Source organism: Electrophorus electricus, chromosome 13 (assembly GCF_013358815.1).
Source record: "Electrophorus electricus isolate fEleEle1 chromosome 13, fEleEle1.pri, whole genome shotgun sequence".
Taxonomy (NCBI): Eukaryota; Metazoa; Chordata; class Actinopteri; order Gymnotiformes; family Gymnotidae; genus Electrophorus; species Electrophorus electricus.
The window spans coordinates 18,006,586-18,028,318 of NC_049547.1; the positions used below are offsets into that span (position 1 = coordinate 18,006,586).

Consider the following 21,733-nt stretch of genomic DNA (forward strand, 5'->3'; position numbering starts at 1 on the left):
AAACCAATGTAGCCGCAATTAAGAGGGGATCCATTTTCTGGCAGGTGGTCTGCCATAAAACGTAACCCCCGTGTCTCTTTCATTCTGCTGATCATAGCACAAATTTATATTAGCCCTACAGACTCATAAAACAGTTTATGTTTCTTGCAAAAGATTCACAGATGTAGCACAATAAAAGGTATATATATAATGTTAGAAAATGATGAACAAAATACTCCTAGGCTCATTCTAGGCTCATTCGTTTGATCCTTATAGAACTAAAATAAACGGTTAGCTCTGCTCTTGATCGAAAGTCGTCCAACAACTAGTTCTACATTTATCTGATTTTAACCAAAGCGACTTACAATTATGACTGAGTACAACTTGAGCAATTGAGGGTTAAGGGTCTTGCTCAGGGGCCCAACAGTGGCAAGTACCTTAACCACTGAGCTACCCCTACCTTGTTCTACTCTGTAAATCAGTGATTTCCATCACTGTTGACTGAAACATGGAGGTTTGTTTCATTCTCTTGATCGATATAGAACTAAAGTAAACAGAGATTAAATCTGTTTTTGAGCAAACGTCTACCGCGTACTCTTAAGAAGGGGATGCGTCTCGTGACAGGGGTATTGAACTCGGCACAACACCATAACTATTTTTTCAGTTCAAGCATTGCTAAAGATGGTCTCATGAGTGGGAGTTGTGTAATATGGTCATTTAAATGTCTTTTCTTTTCTTGTCAAAATAATTAATTAAAGAACAGGCACTAAACTGACATTTCACTTTACAAAGTGAAATGAGAAACAAGATAAATGTTGTTTAATGAAAAGATTACCAAATTATATGTGAACATTTCACTGGCTGACAAGAGAGCAGTGTTATATCACCGTTATATCACCACTGTCTTGATGAGGTAGTCAGTTAAAGAATGCGATATGAATGGAAGCACAAACAATTCAGTGCCCACAGTAAGTTTTAATCACGAGGGTGAATCATGATTTTGCATTCATAGATGATTTCATTGCATTTCCCCTCAACATTGCCCCAAGATAAAAAAAAAAAAAGAGATTGGAACGATACAGTAAGCAAATGCATCTGTTGCCGTTAATTAAATAAATCATATCGCAGCAGGTTTTAACTCTCAATTGTTTTTTCTTTCTTGAAAAAAAAAGAGAATTGCTCTACAGAAGTACAGATGACAGATCACACTGATATGAAGTTCCACACCACATTCAGGAAGAGAGGGCATGTGTAAAGATTGTGATTTCAAAAGTTAAACTTTTTAATCCTACATTAAATATATACTGAATATTTGTACCACAATGTCATCTGAGCCCGTCAGAGGAAAAGTGCAAACTCAAAGATAAATAATCACTTTAATAATAATTTTAATAATATCTTCTTGCTGTTCTCTCAATGCTTGTTTGAATTGTGAAAAAGAGGCCCACTGTTTTGGGAAAATGGACTACAACACCCAGTTTGACTGCATCTGTTTTTAAGACACATACTTTGTATTTGAACTTTGTTGGAGGAAGTCTGATACTGTGCTCAGAAAGAGAACCTTCAAAATCCATAAAAGCTGATTTTTCTCTGAGATCTATACAGCAAAACAAAACAAACACACACTCAAAATACAGTATGACAACATGAAAAATAATGAAACCTTAAAAACAATGCAGGAGGTAATGTTAACAGGGTATGAACAGTGTTCTTTTGTCAGTAACAATTAACACAATAATTATACCGTGACAATATCCTTACATGCCTGAGCAGATGGTATTAAATAACATATGCATCATCATATCCGAGACTATGCATTAAAAACATTCTTTTGTACTCCATATTGCTTTCCTGTCCCTACCACAAATTGCCATCTCATCATTCTAGGCTGGACACTGGAGTATGCTACTTCCTACAAAGGCTTCTTTGTCAGCCTTCTCTGTAGTATTGTAGTGCTGATCTGACTTTGGAAAGAATGAGGTAAAATGCCACAAAACTGTATTTAAGACTATATTTAAGACTTTAAAAACTCTGCATCTGTAGGTGGGGTGAAGTAGACGGCAGTAAACAGAGTTGCACGAGCTCTTGTAGGCAGGTGTGTTGCATTGTCCCTGTTTGGAAGGTTGCAGCGAGACCCTGATGGAGAACGCAACCTTCATGTTCGGACACAGCAGGTTCTTGTGCTGTTCACGATGCTTCGTTTTGCCATAGAGAGGCACAGGAAGTGGCTCGGAGAGACCCAGAGTTCTAACGCGCCGCGGTGAGGGCCGTTATGGATCGTTTCAGCATGGCGTGCACACGAGCGCTACACCTCCTGCTCCCATCCCTGCGGGAGAGGCGGAGCTTGCTGAGAGGGAGGAAGCGGGAGGTAGAGAGTGAGTCTCCTCTAGCCAGCGAGATGGAGCAGCGCCTGGCTGCTGCGCCTACTCTCTCCTGCTATGAGCTGGGGGAGAACCAGTGCCTGAGCTCATCTATGCCACGCTGCACCTGCCCGATGTAGAAGTCCATGTTGTGGGAGAAGTCTGTGCACACGTTGGACTTGGCATCGCCAAAGGTGCAATACAGCGCGGTCCCGCCCACACTGATCACCACGGTAGCCAAGCACAACAGGAGGAGGAGCAGCCAGGAGTCTCCGCCCACTTCATCTGCACATTGGGTTGTACAGGCATGAGTTATTACAGATGAAGCCTTTGTTACTATGCCATGAGGCTTTTTAACGTATGTGTATATAGGCCAGTGTAGTACCGTGATCCAGGCCATCGTCAGGTACTCGAAAGCGAACCTTGCGCTTGCCAGCAGGTTTCGGAATTGCGGGAGTGGTGGATCCCTCCAGAGAACCTCTTCTCTTCAGAATGGAAACCAAACCAGCAGCTGGGGTAATCTAAGAGGAAGAGAGCAGGAGTTACTGTTTACAACCACATGATCCTTACTCACTAGTGCTGGGATGGAAGAAGTCATAATAACCAGGGAAATGGCTATGCTTGTTTGATGGGATATGTAACAGTGGCAGTATTTTACCACACAGTGCATCATGATGCCTATACTCAGTTGACAAACTATTTTAAAGACTGCACTTATAGTATTTCATCATTAGATGTCAGTATATTCATATGAGTGGAGTGGTTTGCTAAATCACTTACAACTACTTGCATTTTTCAGGCTTTCATTCTGGATTATAAGTGTAATGGTATTAGCAATTGATTTATCTGACATGTGTCACATACATTAAAGAAAAACAAAACAGAGAACATGAAGTCGCTTTACAATAACATTTAATATGACAACACGAAAGTACACCCAAAAAGATATATGCTTATGATCTTCATGACAATAAAGCTGTAATTCCCCTGCCCACCTCTAGGGGGATTCACCCTCTGGATTAATAATGCAGTGGGGGATTGAAGACTGTAAATGCGAAGAGAATAATGGTTCTTTGAAGGGAACCGGCTTTTATGGCTTCATTCCTTCCCTACAGCCATTCAAAAGAAGAGATCTTTGTTCTTTCTCTTATTTTAGTGGGTAGGGGTTAGATTTATCTGAGCAATGGTCATTAGGATAATGACAGGGTAAGATTTGGATCCGATTCAGATTCAAACTAGACATTCCAATATATTTTCACATGTGTGGAATAGGTTTAGCAGCACCAAATTACTCATACTGCTAGACTTAATGTTAATGATCTGCACTGTAAACATTACACAAGGTGATGCCATTTCCCTCTACACAAAATCCTTCCCACAGAGCCGTGTGGAGGTCTTGCCAATGGGTTTCTTTGTGCTTGCTGTGAAACTATTAGAAAACGGTACTAGACGACTATTTCTGTGATTCACTGCTTTATCACAGCGCCCTCTCTAGTGACTGGCTGGTTCTGTCCGTTCACCTGGGGAGTGGAGTGGATTTAGGGCAGGGCGTGAAATTTGGGTATAGCGACAAAAACAAACAAACAAACAACCCAATTCTCAAGTATGACTCGGCTCCCTTCATTCTTAGATTATTAAAGACTCGTTCATCCCTAAAGAGGACTTGAAATGAACCGGCTCGTTCATTCTTCAAAGGGCACTGAAAAGAATGGGCTTGCTCGCGCATGTAACATCGCTAGACCACCGCAAATATGAAGGAGTCGTCAAGTACCGTTACATCATAAACCTCTCAGCCATGGAAAAGGCCACAGGGAGGTCAGGCTCCTAAAGAGCAGTGGGCACTGCTGCTGACTGATTTTTTTCCTGAGGTCAGTGGTCATACGGTTAATGCGTGTGAAGCACTGCATATTGATTGGGGAAGTGCAGAAAGCGTTCCCGCAGCAGGATGGTATAGGAACCAGAGAAGACCGTCACAAAGACGGACTACTGCGACTTCTGGAGCTGGGTTTTAGGTCCCATTTATTATGTTGTTCTTTTGGTCCAGACCAAAGCAGAAAATTCTACACCGTCACATTTCAGTCCTGGATTGCTTAGTGTTCACACTGACATATTTACCACCGAACCAAAAGATGGCTTCGAGATTGCTGGTATTTTTGTGAGCATGTTTTTTTTCCAGTAGAGCACTGAGGTCTTTTACCTTCTCACTGCTCCACATTTACCTGCTGCTCATTTCCCCACCACTCTTCTCTCTTGTGGGGTTTCAGGTTGCATCTATGACATCACATCCTGTGATTGGTGCCTTTGGTACAAACTCCCTGTGTTTCAATAGCCTTTTTAACATGCCCTCACCTAATCCCAGCAGCCTTTTCAACAGACCCTATTCCCAGACGTCACTTCTTTGTGTGCAGGGCCGCAAAATGTTAGACACTATAAAGTTATAAAGTTACTTATGTAGCTCCTTTCTCAGTGCCTAAGGACTAGGTTCATCTGTTTCCTGCTTTTTTGTTCTTTTGCTTGGATAAACACTCAAGCAATGAAGAACAGGGCTTTTTGAATGGTTGGCTTTTCACCATACAAATGAGGTAATAAAATGTTTTGTGTAAAAGAAAGTTAGTGAGCCAAATATTATCCTGTATTATCATACGGTGATCTGTGATCTCAGTATAGAGGCCTTTGAGGGTCTCTGTACCAGGTGTAGAGTGGTGCAAAAGTGTGTTTGAAAGCAGGAAGATTTATAATGTTTCTGTGGGTATCTCGGAGAACTTCAAGGCTACTGAGCAGGAACAAAGCGGATTATTCTGGTTTGTTTTAGCAACCGGTACCAAGTGGTACAGGAAACGATGTTATCAATAGTAGTTGGGCAAAATTAGACCATATTTAAAAAAAAAAAAAAAAGATAAATCTCACATTTGAATATAATGGTACCAAACTCTAACTGGTTTGTCCCGCACTTGCTCCACAGAAGGTGAGCTTATTACAGAAACCTTGACCAGTCCTATGAGAGTATGGTTTGATTAGACACATCAGCACTAATGTAAATAAACACTTTCATTCATTAATTAGATTTAAAAGACATACGCGAGCACGCACGTGCTATACGCGAGCACGCACATATGCACGAAAGCACGCGATTGCATTACATGGCCATTACACAGCACCGACGTGCCCAACTAAACCCTAACCTCACCTCAGCAAAGTGCGTATCAGCTCCGTCATCGCCAACCTCACCTCTACTGGCAGCAGTGCCTCTGGCCTGTGACGCCCTGTCTGCTAACAGAGCTCGCGTCTGGGTTCCTCTCCCCTTACACAGCAACAGAGCTTCACTGGAGCAGCACTCTGTTCCAAGAAATTGCCATTAAAACTCCATTACAGACGGGAGCTGGCATAAACCAGTCCCGACCTATTAACATGAGTCTATTCACTGACCTTTGACCTAGCACGTGGCTAACAGAGTGATATCCTAGTCATGAGAAAACAGCAAGGCTCGGGGTTAACTGCTTCAATAAGTCCTACCACCATAATATGGAATGTGTGTGATATTTTGCGCAGATAGGATAAAAGATTAGAATTCACTGATGTTGCTTATCAGCAGATATTTACTTGACTGTGCACAGAATCCCTCCATTTTACTCCCAGCTTTAGTACTGCTTAATCTAGTCATTGCCCACATTAGTTTCAAAATACCTGAAAACCTGTAATTGACAGACATTGGCAGATATAACCAGGCAAAGTTATCAGCATAAAACAAAGCAAGGCTGTCTCTCACCCTCGGTGAAGAGGAACTTTGTCCTCAAGAGCTCTTGTCTTTTTGAAGACAGACATTTATTCAGAAATCTATTAAACTGCTGGAATACTGAACCAAATCTATCAAACTGCTGGGGTACTGAGTTAGATTAGCAGAACACTTCTGCATATTCATATATTTATCCATAAATAATTGCACTATAGATGAAGCAAAAAGATAACACAGGAGATTTAATATTTGATTATTGCAGATGTTTCAGAGGTAGGCTAAGATGACCTGAACATTGGAACCAAGAGCAGACTAGTAGTAACTACTTTTGTGTCCTGACATTCTCTGTAACCTCATTAAAAAAAAAACAAAAAAACAACAACACAAACACAAACACCCCCCATGTATTGAACTACGATTCTATTCACGCTCTGAGACAGAAGGTGTTTGGGGTGGAAGTTCACAGTAGTGAACTACAGGGACCAGCGCTATAAAGGTGAACCACTGGAACCACATGGTGTGACATGCTGACCTCTGATCTGTTGACCTCTGACAAGCTTACTGGTCCACCCAGCCACGTCACTTATGCCACATGCCAACATCCGGTTGGATATCATTAACATAACACTGACTTCTGAGTTTACAAAGCCAAGGTGGGAAGCTGCTGGCATGCTGAGACAAAGTTGGGCAAAACTGATTTCAGAACCAAGGAAAAATTAAAAGGCCAAGAGGACGTTATTTTAAAAAACAATACTGTTTCACCATAACCAGGCAGAGAAGATGATGAAGATATGCAAGATAAAAATATCATTCATGTTAACCACTGAAATTAAGAAAACATATAATATCTAATACATTATTCTGTGATGTAACCGGAGTTAAACTTCAAGTTTGAGGGCACAGTAGTCCAACGGATCCCCTTGACTTCTTGCTCCTTTGGGAGGGTCACATGTTTAGCATTTTGGCCACAGAGCCCAACAGTACAGAGCCCATGGGAGATGGAGCACGCTGAAAGCCCTCATTGTTCACCCAGGCCGGCTATCAAAGACTGGCCTGCCTTATGTGAGAGAACCTCACATCACGGAGCCTCGTTTAACCGAGGCTGATGCCATCATCATGACGTCACACACCTCGGCTCTCCTGAAGCAGATACCAAAAGTCACTCTCACTGTCTCCAGTTCAGAAATAATTACAGAGCAAGGAAGTCATGGAGACACTTGGACTTATGTGACCACGAGCGTCTAAATCAGAGGAACCACAGCTAGACTGGTTTCACGCCCTGCTTATATATGTATCATTAAGTCATCTACAGACTCAGAATGCAGACAACTGCCTTTAGCTCATGTGGTTTGGGATCCATGCCGTGAGACAGAAGCGTCAACGGGAAACTTTAGGCACAAAACACTACTCCTGCTGGATCTGGATGGAGGTGAAAGTGTGGTCGTACTTACCTCCTCCACCCGAATGCGCTTGGCCAGGTCATCCAGCGTGGTCCTCTTCCCCACCTCCAGTGCCTCCACCCCCTGGCCCTCCTCCCCCAGCTCCTCCTCTGGCACCGCCGAACCCAGCCGTTCTTGCTCTTCCGCCCTGGCCTCCAGGTCAAGACCCTCCTCTTCCTCCACCTGCTCCACCTCCTCTAGGCTGGCAGGAGCCACCACTTCTTCTCCCTTCTCCCAGCTGGGGCCTGGGTCTTGCTCCGTGTCCACACGCTCCCTCCCTGCCTCCATCAGCCTTCCAGGCCCTCTCAGTTGCCCGGGCAGCTGCGTCTCCTTGGGGGTCTGTGTGCTGGGCTTGACTGCCGTCAGGGGGGCCGTGGTGCTCTCGCTCGGCTCTTCTCCGCCACTAGCCCAAGGGCTGTCAGTCACTGCCGAGGAGGGCGTGGCTGAGAGAGAATAAGTGGGAAGGCGGGGAAAACGCATATGGAGAAGTTCTGGCTCCCCCTGCTGGCGGAGAGAGACATAGCCGCCTTCCTCAGGCTGTGTAGCATCCTGCTTGGGAGAAACCCCATCCTGGCTGTTCTGCTCCTCCATTACCCTCTCTGATACAGCAAGAGAGAGAGAAGGAGAGGGAGAGATAGACAGAGGAAAAGAGGGAGAGAGAGAGAGATTACTTCATGCTGTGTCACCTGGCAGTGAAGTCTTCCACTCCAGTGCCCTGTACATATCTGAGTATCACTGTGGGCAAATTAATCACTATTGAGCCTGTGTTTCTATTCTCTACAGGCCTGCTAATCAATAATGCAGGACTATGTACCGCTGCAGACACACACACACACTGCCGTGTGCTTAGAGATGTGATCAGAGTGATGACAGTTCATTGGTCAAAGAGAAAGGGTGGGTGGGAGTGAAATAGGGACAGGAAGGTAGAATGAGAGAGAGTGAGAACGAGAGAAAGAGAGAGCGAGGGCGTAGCAGAGTGTCCAGCGGTCCTGTCTCTGTCCGGTGCTCTCCTCTCCCCGCCCTGCGTCAGGCTCAGGCTGTGTGGTGGAGTGTGGTGTATTCCCTGCTCCTCCGGTAAACTCAGGGACACCGAGTCAGAGCGCTGCAGAAAGCTGCTGAATTTTCACGCTGTCTCTATGGATCCCCAGACACCTCGCAGCAACAGATGCTCGAGCAGTGTCTCCGCGCCAGGCAGGGGCGGGGGTGGCGGAGGTGGAGCACAGGGAGCGAGAGTGGTCAGTACTACTATTGACAGGGAGCTGGACAGACGGTGTAGTGGGTAAGGGAGAACGCGTGTGTGCTTGGTGGAAGGTTGGTCGTGCCACTTTGTGAAAGTGAAACGAGGCCATGCAACCCAATAGCATGCCACACAGTCTTTAGAGAAAACACACACGAAAACACGCAAACATACACAGAGTCTGTCTGTCTTTAAAGCTGCAGCCGTATAACTTACAAACCCTTAGACTAAAGTTGTCGGCTGCGACTTCATTAGGAGGAATGAACGTTCTTCTCCTCAGCCGCTGAGAGAACGGCCAAGAGCTCTTAGACACATGTAGCTTTGAGTAACGAGCACAGCACAGTCGAGCGGGCGCAACCCAACACGCCCCTCTGCTGTGCCCAGGGTCGAGCGGGCGCAACCCAACACGCCCCTCTGCTGTGCCCAGGGTCGAGCGGGCGCAACCCAACACGCCCCTCTGCTGTGCCCAGGGTCGAGCGGGCGCAACCCAACACACCCCTCTGCTGTGCCCAGGGTCGAGCGGGCGCAACCCCACACGCCCCTCTGCTGTGCCCAGGGTCGAGCGGGCGCAACCCAACACGCCCCTCTGCTGTGCCCAGGGTCGAGCGGGCGCAACCCAACACGCCCCTCTGCTGTGCCCAGGGTCGAGCGGACGCAACCCAACACGCCCCTCTGCTGTGCCCTGGCTCTGAGAGCAGCACACCCCTCTGTTTCTATAGGAGATGGTGAACTTGCCGGCTGCCTTCACCATCAAGCATGGAGACACATCAAAGCTGCAGGACGTCTCTGATACTGTTACTGAACCAGTGAGTAGGCTGAAATGATCACACATTTCATAATGTATAAATCAGGTTTGAGTGACATGAGAAGAGTGCAGGCCTATGGAGCATTGGGCACAGGTGCATCTGATCTTCTCTGCCATCGCTGCGCTGGAGGTTGAGGTCTGATTCAGCAGAGCAGAGATGGACACTCACCTGTGCTGGACGCCTCACTCCTAGGCTCTTCCCTCACACTCATAGTGTTGTTCCTCTGAGCTTTGGCCACCAGCTCACACTACAGACACACACACGCAAACTTGTCAAAGGTGAGCATTTCAGCTTGTCTGTACTTTAAACCTTTCCATCCACCCCCTTACACACACACACACACACACACACACACACACACACACACACACACACACACACACACACACACACACACACACACACACACACTTCACAGATTAAAACATCACCACACTGACTCACCCTGTCTGCGCTCTGTGCTGGCCTGTAAAACAGAAGAGAACAACAGAGTGTCCATTAGAAGCATGTCTGTGAATTCGGTGCTTTTTCCTGTTGGAGCAGGAGTGTGCTGTGGGCTGTGGAGCTCTCTCCACTCAGTAGCAATCTAATATTAGCACGGCACATTTCCCATGCTGAAACTCTAGCACTTGTCTCAGATTGCCCAGAGTGCAGTGCTGGACCACATGTTTAAGGCATGGCAGGCCTGTTCCAGCAGAGATGAGCACCAGGACACACATGCACCCACACGTGCATAAACAGACACATGCGCTCTCGGATACACACATCCGTGCACACACCCACATACTTGCATAAACACACACACACACACGTTCTTACATAAACACAGCTACATGTACACGCACATGTGTACTCACACTGGCACACACAGACATTCTCATACATACACACATGCGTATTTACTCACATACACACAGACATGTGCACTTATCAAAAAATCTGACTTTGACCCGTCAGCTGTCATGTTAGCTACAGGCCGATTTCAAACCTTCCATTTATTTCCAAGATCCTAGAAAAAGCTGTGGCTCAGCAGCTAAGCTCATATCTGAATCAGGACCAGATACATGAAGTCTTTCAATCAGGGTTTAGGTCTCATAGTACAGAGACAGCATTGACTAGTTAATGACCTGTTGTTGACTTCTGACCAGGGTTATGTCTCTTTGCTTATATGGCTTGAACTGCATGCAGCATTTAACACTATAGATCACAACATGTTACTAGATAGACTCGAAAATGTTGTTGAGATTAGGGGAACAGCCCTTTCCTGGTTTATCTCATCAAGCTGGTAGCTACAAACATGTTGACATAAATGGAGACTTTTCAGCATACAACAAGGTTAGCTATGGTATGCCACAAGGCTCTATTATAGGGACTCTGCTTTTTTATTTATATATGCTACATCTAGGTGATATTAATAAATAACACTGTGCTAGTTTCCACTGCTATGCTGATGATACTCAGCTATATGTCTCAGCCAAACCAGAGGACACATATCAGCTGAGCATCATCACTTCACCTCTCTTTTGTCACTCAAGTTTGTTGACTGAGAGCGGCGGAGTGCTGATGTTCCAGGGTGCCCTCATGCTTGTGGTTCCTTCTGGCTCTATCCTTTAGCTAGATCTGTCGGAGTCCATCTTTTGCATTATAATTCCCCAATTTACACACCTTTGTACTTGGAGATGCTTAATAATCCATTCTCTTTCTGCTAAGGTACACCTACCCCTGATGTCATGATGTTACAGAGCCTCAACCCATCTAAGATGCCATGGCTCCTCCCACCACCCCCTGATGCCCCCTGCTGTAGCCCACCACACCTCCACCCCAGCCAACTACTTCTCCGTTGCCCTTGATGGACGTTCTTGTGCGGGGTGGGTTTCGGACACACGCAGACCATCAGGACCAGACTAGGACTTCTAGGAAACCGGACTAGACATTAATTGCTTGTTTATTTTATTTTTTTTTCTCTTTCACTACTCATTGTGCTCCTTATTGTCTATATTGTTATGACTGTTGTCGGCCAGAGGTTAAGAGTGAGTACGTGGGAGACACTCCACTGCTAAAAGTGGGTGCATGGGAGACAGTCAATGGTTAAGAGTGACTGCGTGGGAGACACTCCACGGTTAAAGGTGAGCGCCTGGGAGACACTCCACGGTTATGTGCCTGCAGATGTTAAACATTTACAGAGCTATAAGAATCATTTACACAGCGCCAGTCCAGAGGACTCTCGTCCATGTCTGTTAAGCACCACAGTAAATAACTTGGCGAACCATCTGGGAATAGTGCAATTAAACCAGTTTTAAGCACTTACTAAGCCCAAACAAATACCTAATACACAAAAACCTCGATCGTGATGCTGCTAAGCAGAAGCGATGCAGCTGCAGTAACGCAGGCCATCTGTCCTGCCAGCAGACCAGTCATCACTCACAGTACAGGATGACATCATACTGTGTCTGCATGTGCTTTAGGTTCTTTTGAGTCTGGGAGGACAAAGGGCTTGTCCATGCTGAAGCTGAATCAGCTTCCACAAAATCAACCTTTGGCATGGCCCCTGTACTATCCCGTCTTTGTCAGTTTGAATTTCTGCAAATACAAATTTGTCAGGACCATAAGTGTGTCAAGGTTGATATAAATATATCTTCACGTTCTTCCTAAAAGATATTTTTTATATAAAATCTTTTTACAAGCTGTCACAAAGCAGCTTTCCGAATGAGCCAGGGGCAACACTGGCAAGGAAAAACTCCTTAGATGGGCATTTAGGAAGAACGTTGGGAGGACCAAGAATCAGGAAAGAACCCATCCTCCATGAGTGCTAAAGCTGCAGCACTGAGCAAAGCTGTGTGTATGTGTGTGTCGGTGTGTGTGTACTCACTGCCTGTGAGTCCTGCAGATGTGCCTCAGCTTCTGCAGGTGCTCTGTGTCCATGTCACAGGGAGGAGGAGGAGTAGATACACTGCTGGAGTCCTGATGCTGACCTACCAACCTCCATCTGTTCTCTGAGAGAGAGAGAGAGAGATGGTGAGAAAGAGGGAGATGGTGAGAGACAGAGAGAGACACAGAGAGATCGGGGACATTTATTTAGAAAATGTGTGGCTGTGAGTGAATGAAGAAAAAGATCTGCCACAGCACTACATCTGTAAAAATAAACAAGTTAAAGGAAAAGAGAGCGAGTGGTGATGTGTGGAGATGCAGTTAGGGTGGAGATGCAGTTAGGGTGGAGGTGCAGTTAGGGTGGAGGCGTGGTTAGGGCTTTGGAGAGAACGCTGCACTTACCCCATTGCTCCTGCAGGGCGGCAAGATTGGACAACACTCTCTCGTGGTAGAGTCTCTGGAGCTGGAGGAAGCGGAGCGCCTTCGTGTCTGGAGCAGGACTAAGTTAAGATGAACATCTCTTCTTAGAGTGACAGGACTGATCTGGAATCAGCACTTTAATTCCACACAATAGACATGCTGTTAAAACTGCAATGCTCGTCAGGAAGAAAACCCCAACCAGAGACCTACAGTTGAAATAAATGTCCATGACATTGTTTTTACATACTAATAATTTGGAATTTACTCAAATGACCAAAACAGGTTTAGCCCTGCTGTTCGGCCACCTACGTCCAATCACACTACACTCTGGAGCGGAAGCTTCTGACCACAAACCCAGAGAGAAGGGGCTGGCACAAGGACCTGGGGGACGCCGCAGATCAGCAGGAAGGATACAGTCGCCTTCCAGCACCAGGGCTTCGGCAATCTGAAACGTGCAGACACGTGTTTGGTTTTACACAGTGTCCAAACACAAAAAATAAAGCAAAACACTGACCATGCGCAAGTCACTCTAAAAATGCAGATGGCAGGCAACTCAAACTCGGGGGAAAATCATGGACATGTATGCATGTAGACCTACACTGTATAAAAAAACGCAACTCAGCAAAATCCACGAGCAATAAACATGGTCTTGTTGAGTAAGACTGATAGCTGCTGTCTGGACGGTATCCTGTAGTAGACTCCTGGGTACTTAGAGGCAGCTAACCTCTGAGTTGTATAGCTTGGATGAAGGGCGGACAAAGGCAGAGGTTTCTGTCCATTCGGGAGGCTACAAAATCTTCTGACCCCTCTTCATGCCCTTCCACTCTCAGATCTCCCTCCCTCTCCCTCTCTCCCCATCATCTCTCTCCCCGTCTCTCCCCCCCTCTTTCCCTCTCTCCCTCCCTCTGTCTCTCTCCCTCCCTCCCTCTCTCTCTCACTCCCTCTCTCTCTCCCTCCCCCTTACTCCCTCTCTCCCTCTCTCTCCCTCCCCCTCACTCCCTCTCTCTCCCTCTCTCTCCCTCTCTCTCCCTCCGCTTGTCTCCCTCTCGCCCTTTCAGCTATGCCAGATATACATAAACATGAGGCAGGGCCGTGTGGGTTGGTTGGAGATCAGCGGCGTAACAGAGAGACGGCACACAGGGAGGATTTAAAGAGGAGCTGGTTTTACAACCTCTTTTCCAAAGGTTAGCTGGTCCTTGGTTACTTGCCCATTCTGCACAAGTCTTCCTTCAAGTCTTCCTTAGCACATAAACCTCTTAGCAGAGAAACAAAATCAGCTCAAATAAAGTTTGCTAGCAAAGTTGTCCGTATAAAAAACCAAAACAGAAGGCCGGTAATAAACATGCCCGTCTGTCCTTTTAAGGAGCTGTGAGGACTGGTGGAATCGGCTAAACTATTTGCTGTAGCCGACAGCAACGCAGATCTAATCTCCTGTCTTCTAGAGATTAAACGTTAACACTATTGACCTACGCAGGGGGGCAGATTAAATCCCTAGGCAAGACCATTATATTCTATTGTTAATATTGTTGTGACCGCTGTCGGCTAGAGTTGAAGGGTGGGCATATTGGTTCCTCTCAAGGTTTCTTCCTCATGCTCTAGGGAGTTTTTCATTGCCACTGCCACCCTTGACTTGCTCACTGGGGACTCGGACATGTGTGAAGCTGCTTTGTGACAACGTCTGTTGTAAAAAAAAAAAAAAAAAAAACCTCTATAGAAATAAATTTGACTTGACTACCAATGAATGCTGTTAAAAACAAGCTGTGTATGCCCCCTACTGGCATAAATCAGAGTCCTGGCATTAATCAGACTTTTTATAGGTTATACGAGTATATGTACTACTGCAGCAATACTAATAAAAAAAAACATAATTTAAAAAGTAACAAACCAAATTAAAGACCGTTAGATGTGACATGGCAGTAACCAACAGGATACAGTCACTTATCTGCTTAAAGGAGCAATAAGTCATTTTTACCACGGAAATGTGTAAACAATATCTATAATACTGATTATTTATTAATTGTTTTAAGAAATAGAAGAATCAAACTGCTTTGTTGTTCTCTACATATTCAATAGAGTGGGTTCCCCCCATGGAGATGGCCGCATTTAAACCAGATTTAGTACAGACTCTCTGAAACGGCTGTTTCACAATCACTGGAAAAAATGACTTTTTGCGCCTATAAGGAAGAGAAGCAGATCTGCACAGACAGTGTGCTGCTGGGAGGTGGAGGCTGGGGTGGGTGGATGAGGGTAGACCTGGTGGAGGCAGTTTGGCAGCAGGGCATGGTCTCCCTTCTCCTCCAACGCCTGCAGCGATGTAGCCAGAGAGGGAGAGAGGTCCCAGGATAGAGCAGCACCAGCTGGGATCTCTTCAGGGCTGAGAGGGCCTTCACATGCTACACCAACACACACACACACACACACACACACACACGCACACAGAGTTATGGCTACCGCTGTGGCCGCTTCTGTGTGTGACCGGTCGAAGAGGATAGAGAGCAGATTTGTCGACCGTCTCATCAGCTACTGGTTAAATATGCACGTCGAGAATGTGCTGTTGCCGCACGGTGTCTTGGGCGGTAGACTCCATGTGGCCACGGCAGATGCAGATTTTGTAATAGGTTCTTCAATAGGGCCTTATGAGACTGTGCGACAGGTTTTCAACACGGCCTTAAGAGACATTCGATTGCTTTGCATGAAGCCTTGAGAGGTTATGCTTCAACTTTATCTAGAGTGCTATGAGAAGTACTGGTTTCACACAAATTGTGTGTGCCCTAAGGTGTCTAGGTGTGTATTTATTTATTTCTGTTTTCTTTCTGTGGAGCTGTAGGGCTGGGTGGTGTTTTCTTTCTCCCTTGTCTCCTGTTTTGTTGCTAGGGAAGCTATGATGTACATTCCTTGTGCATAGGGAAGTGAGTCTCTGGAGGGTGGATTTGTGTGTTTTTTTTTTTTTTATGTTTGCTTACGCCCACCCTGACTTTATACTTATGATGTTGTGATTCTGTGACCAATATTTATAACTTATAATTTATATTTCTATTAAAGTGGTTAATCCTAATGCAATTTTTGGGTGTCTGTGTGTTTTTCTTTGTTGTGTTCTTTTGGCCTCAAGGGCTGTAACACACACACGCACAGACAGGCACCCTCACGCATCATGCACATATGCACACACAGCTATGTTTGTGCTGTAATAATAACCTAAATTAATCATACAATGAAAATGACCTTCTATTCTAAATATAGGCAGGTTTGTGTTCTGTGCAGTAAATCTTACATATGAATAAGAACAGAACTGTCATTTGCAGCTACCAGTAGGTTTTATTTACATGCTGTCAGCTGTGCAGAAACGCGGTGTGCATGTGTTAATTTTGCAGAGTTGTGTTATGTACGTTACTTCTGCAGAGCGGTTGTGTGCACGTGCTACCTGTGCAGAGCGGTTGTGTGCACGTGTTACCTGTGCAGAGTGGCAGTAACGGTGTTACCTGTGCAGAGCGGTTGTGTGCACGTGTTACCTGTGCAGAGTGGCAGTAACGGTGTTACCTGTGCAGAGCGGTTGTGTGCACGTGTTACCTGTGCAGAGTGGCAGTAACGGTGTTACCTGTGCAGAGCGGTTGTGTGCAGGTGTTACCTGTGCAGAGTGGCAGTAACAGTGTTACCTGTGCAGAGCGGTTGTGTGCACGTGTTACCTGTGCAGAGTGGCAGTAATGGTGTTACCTGTGCAGAGCGGTTGTGTGCAGGTGTTACCTGTGCAGAGTGGCAGTAATGGTGTTACCTGTGCAGAGCGGTTGTGTGCACGTGTTACCTGTGCAGAGTGGCAGTAATGGTGTTACCTGTGCAGAGCGGTTGTGTGCACGTGTTACCTGTGCAGAGTGGCAGTAACAGTGTTACCTGTGCAGAGCGGTTGCGTGCACGTGTTACCTGTGCAGAGTGGCAGTAACAGTGTTACCTGTGCAGAGCGGTTGCGTGCACGTGTTACCTGTGCAGAGTGGCAGTAATGGTGTTACCTGTGCAGAGCGGTTGTGTGCAGGTGTTACCTGTGCAGAGTGGCAGTAACGGTGTTACCTGTGCAGAGCGGTTGTGTGCACGTGTTACCTGTGCAGAGTGGCAGTAACGGTGTTACCTGTGCAGAGCGGTTGTGTGCACGTGTTACCTGTGCAGAGTGGCAGTAATGGTGTTACCTGTGCAGAGCGGTTGTGTGCACGTATTACTTGTGTAGAGTGGCAGTAATGGTGTTACCTGTGCAGAGCGGTTGTGTGCACGTGTTACCTGTGCAGAGTGGCAGTAATGGTGTTACCTGTGCAGAGCGGTTGTGTGCACGTGTTACCTGTGCAGAGTGGCAGTAATGGTGTTACCTGTGCAGAGCGGTTGTGTGCACGTGTTACTTGTGCAGAGTGGCAGTACCTGAGGGGCTTGGACTTAGTAAAGGGGAGTCTCGTAGCTGTCCGTCCAGCTCTGATAAGCAGGCCCCACTGTTACTGTTCATCTCCTCCTCCTCCTCCTCCTCTTCTTCCAGTCTGGAACCTTCATCCTCGTCTCTTATGTTGTTGTTTGCTGAGTCCTGCCGGAGGAGTTTCTGGCCTCCGTGCAGGCCCCGCTCCACCTCCTCCAGCAGGCGGTTCTGGTTCTGGTCGGGGCTGTGGGCTGAGCCCACCTCGTTCTGAAGCTCGGAGTCCCCTGTGCTCCGCCGCCTCACAGGGTCCTTGCTCTGACACTGCCCCTCGTCCATGAGCTCCAGGCAGACGGCAACATGAAGAGAGAACCCAACCTGAATGGGCCAACACACACACACACACTCAAGCTTGAGGTAGAGGGTAACATTAGCGAACCCAACCTGAACAGGCCAACACACACACACACACACACACACACACACACACACACAGCCTGCACAACAGGATTTATAGTCCCCTCTCCCAATGCTCTACTCTAAGCATGATAAAAAGCCACGATCCTCAAGCTCCACTCTGGCCATCATAAAAGCCCTCATTCAAATGCCCTTACAGTACACTTGCTTTACCACAGAAACACAGAACTGTCCTCAGATGAGTAAACATTTATAAGAAAAATAAAGGAGGCGCTCGCCGGATATTAAATTCAAGTGAACATCAAAGCAGCAGCTGAACGGATGGCTTCAGGGAAGAGTTTCATCATTGCCATAATCATCACAAACATTCAGATCTCAGAGCCCTCAGCTGTCCCCCGAAAACAGGACAGACCGACAGGTTCAGTCACGAGAAGCATCTGTTACACTATTTAATACTGTTCACATTAACACATTAGTGCCTACCAGCTAAGGCTGAGTGATACTGGAAATACTTTAATCTCAATGGATGATTCTCGATCAAGGTAATTTTTTGTACACCTTACATAATGCAATTGGAAAATAACAATTTGAATCAAACAAGCTTTTTTTTTTTTTTTTTTTTTTTTTATTAGAATGGATTTTGGATGTACAAAAACAAAAACCAGTTTGTAATTATCTCCTTGTTTTGTTTGGCATCTCTGCGTTTTACTGAGGATAGATTTATAGACAGCCTTATAGATCACCACCCATCACCGCATACACGTCCTGCCTCAACTCACTTCATGTTACAGTAAAGTGATATTTCCACGTTTTCCATGAGATCTTCTCTGCGAATTGTTGTCTGTTTTATTCCTTCTTTTTTTTTTTAATAATTTCAATGATCACATTTTGAAAAACAGTCATTTGAATGAAACAAATTAATCATGAAAATTGCCCAGCACTCGCTGGACTGCAGGCCGGATGTCTGAACTTCAGTTTGGCCACTGCTCTCTATCACGCTGTTCTGTTCTCAGCGGCCAGTAATCAAAGATGGCACCCTTTCTCCAACTAATGAGATTCTCACAGTGATGAAGTCTCTCTCCTGCTCTCTCTGTGTATCTGCCACTGATAGTCCTGTGACATTTCCAGGAGAATCTCCCTTGGGAAGGTGACAATAACAAAGCCCAAGACAACGTAGACCTTCATTAAAACAGGGCTTATGCAACCTTTTCCCTCACAGTTACAGGCATCACACCTGTGAAGATCTTTGTTTGCCCTTTTTCATGCGTCCAGGGAACACCTGCTTCCCCCGTGACCGGTGTGATTTTCCTCTTTCTTTATTAGTCTGGTACACACAAAAAAGTTTTTTCCCTTCCTCATTATTGCCATGAACTGTGAATCTCAGATTAGGATTTAATCTGCATCCAGGGAAAAACTCTAAGCATCAAGCGCTCCCCCGAGACACACACACAGATGCACGCTCACAGACAGACACAGATGGTGTGCGGAAAGGTTAAGACGCTGGGCTGAACTGGCCGTCATGGTGGAGACAAATGTAATTATACTGCCAATTTTCTTGATCAGTTCTGTAAATGTGTTTCTCCTGAAGAATTACTGGAGGCCAACATATCTACCCACTTAAGCGCTAAAAAACAGAGCCCCACTGGCCCCGTGTGTGTGTGTCCAAATCTAGGCTCTAAGCACCACCCCTGTACATCCTCCCACGCAGTGGCACATGCCAGAGTAGCTAAACTATAAGTTTCACAGAGGTGGATCTGAAATCGGGTATGTGACCAAGGACTGATGTAACATTACCAAGACTAAGTCGGTTATCTGTGGCCTAAGCACAGATCGACTGGGAAATGGAAGGGGGATGTTCTGTGCTGCTTGAGATTTGGGCCACAAAATTAGGACGAGCTCAGGCATACAGTTATATTCGAATCAATTAATAATTAAGCTTTTAATTCAGAAAGATGGACAGATAAGAGAGTGCAAAAGACAGGGAGAGACAGAGACAGCCATGGAGACAGAGGGACACAAACAGGGAGAGAGAGAGAGAAAGAAACACACAGGGACAGAGCGGGACAGACAGGGAGAGAGACAGTTAGGGTGAGAGAGAGAGAGAGAGAGAGAGAGAGAAAATCAAGCACAACTTGGAGGCACAGGCTCTGTGAAGGTACATTTGGCAAACCGACACATGCATCACATCAATAGTCAAGATTGGTTTAATATTTGTTGATTTCAATATGCAGTAATAAAAGCATATGCACACACAGGTCTACAGTAATAAATTCACAGTAATAAACCCACAATAAATAAACCCACAGTAATAGGCCCATGTCTGGATGAAAAGAGATCTGAATGTTGATATGAGTGAGATGCTCCAGTCAGACGGAGTGAGTAAATTTCAAAATGTAGGAACTATAGTCTAAACGTGTCACTTTATTTGATTCTGGGCAACGACATTTCAAAGAACCACTTGATTCTTCACTATCGCACAGCTAACATATCACTTATCGTCAGACAGCGTTTAGTCTGTGTTGGATTTGGTGTTTGTAGTGTCTTCTGTGCATAATGTCTTGCTCTAAAAAAAAAAAAAAAAATCATGTCTCGATCTAAAACACAAGTACTGCATTGATCTATCTACTAACGGATCTGATGTACAGTCAGAGAGACATCAGCAGGGATGCTCAGCCAGAGAGGAACAAAAAGAGAGCAGGAAATCAACTTCTCCTCCTCCAAAAAGGGCTTTATATCAAACGCATAACAATGACAGGAGAGGAAGCCCCAACTCTAAACAGCACATTCTACTGAAAAGGCTTTGACAAATCCAGTTCGGCTAACATACACACATAGGGTCACAATCAGAGAGGACTAAATATGGATTATAATGAAATATTGAAATGGATGGCATTAACATTAAACGAATTTAAATGGCATTAGCTTACATCAGTAAAAGCATGATTTATTAAATGTATGCATTACAATCTGAAACATAACGTGAAACTCAGCCCATGCAGCTGTAGTACGGTACTGCTAGCTAAGATGAAGCGAGTTGGCAGCTCAGATGAAAGTCATTGATGGAGGCTACTGCGATACAAGACATTAACCAGCAAACATGATCAAATACCACTATCGTATTTTTCTGGAGCTATTTGCTTGTTATCCATCTCAGCTAAATCACAGCATCCAGCACGGCTGGGACAAGGCCCTTTATAAGGACTCAGCTCTCACAGATGTGCACCGTGTGCAGGTACTCCAAGGGACATGAGAGCAGCAAAAACCGCTTAATACTCACCAAAAACAAATTCAACCATCATATTTAGCTAATTCATATTACGCTTTATTAATCCACAACACTCGGAGGCGGTTTTATAATGTAAAGCCCAGCGTGAAGGGGAGTTGTGGAGCTGTCATGAAACTAACAGACTGGGTTAGCACGTATGCTATCTGGCTAGCCACAGCCGCCGTTTCTTCATAGGCGGAATTTTGTTTCATTGATTGTAATGAAGGACATTTTATTTACTGCTTCAGTCTAGTTAAAAAATGAAAATTGGTACTCACAGATCAGTCAGGCAAGATCGATATGAACAGACACGCGGACACGCAGAACCACTCAATGGAAAATGTTTGTTTTCTGCAGACCTACCGAGCGCTTCCTGACATCTATCCGGGTACTGTGGCCCTTTGCTCATTGGCCACCACTGCACAGGCTCCTAGTGCCGCGTGGTGGACAGGGAAAGCGATAATGGCTTAAGAACTGAAAGGTTGGATCATGTTAAAACTAGCCTATTTCTTTTTAATTCATGCTTTCCTTCCCCCTTTTATTAGTTTTGCACATTGACATTTAATATATAAAAACCTAAACATGTTTTTACAAAATTCTTGATGTGACAATGACTGTTTTGTAAAATTGTGAGCAGGTGACAGCTGTGGTTTTATAAGATCCAAATGACAGGCATTTTAGATTTCATTTCATTAACTGAATGCATAGATATCACTAAAGACCAATAATTTGCTTCACAAGCTGGAAGAAAGCAACCCCCCCTCCCCCAAACTACATTTGGCTTTAAAGGAATACTCTCACATTTTTCAAACTATTCTTTAAATA

General features: G+C 45.4%; 1 protein-coding gene across 2 annotated transcripts; it reads right to left on the reverse strand.

The window, feature by feature from the left end:
* Positions 1–934: 934 nt before the first annotated feature.
* Positions 935–21,654, reverse strand: cnsta (consortin, connexin sorting protein a). Of its 2 annotated transcripts, none has more exons than XM_026999895.2 (11): positions 21,272–21,654; positions 17,241–17,604; positions 15,096–15,235; positions 13,257–13,287; positions 12,825–12,911; positions 12,424–12,547; positions 9,999–10,020; positions 9,723–9,801; positions 7,524–8,110; positions 2,725–2,860; positions 935–2,624 (listed from the first exon to the last, which is right to left on the reverse strand). In XM_026999895.2, exons 2-11 carry the CDS (start codon positions 17,563–17,565, stop codon positions 2,416–2,418), a joined length of 1,740 nt encoding a protein of 579 aa, XP_026855696.2. In that variant the 5' UTR covers positions 17,566–17,604; positions 21,272–21,654; the 3' UTR covers positions 935–2,415. The 2 variants fall into 2 exon arrangements, with proteins under 2 accessions (XP_026855696.2, XP_026855695.2); XM_026999894.2 differs by having other exon boundaries at positions 21,187–21,654.
* Positions 21,655–21,733: the final 79 nt, after the last annotated feature.

Excerpts from the sequence above, each read along its gene's own strand:
- cnsta (XM_026999895.2), bottom strand. The coding sequence starts at position 17,565 with ATGGACGAGGGGCAGTGTCAGAGCAAGGACCCTGTGAGGCGGCGGAGC. Across the intron at positions 12,912-13,256 it reads CCTGGTGCTGGAAGGCGACT|ACACGAAGGCGCTCCGCTTC; the intron begins GTATCCTTCCTG and ends GTCCTGCTCCAG. Across the intron at positions 2,625-2,724 it reads TGACGATGGCCTGGATCACG|ATGAAGTGGGCGGAGACTCC; the intron begins GTACTACACTGG and ends CCCAATGTGCAG.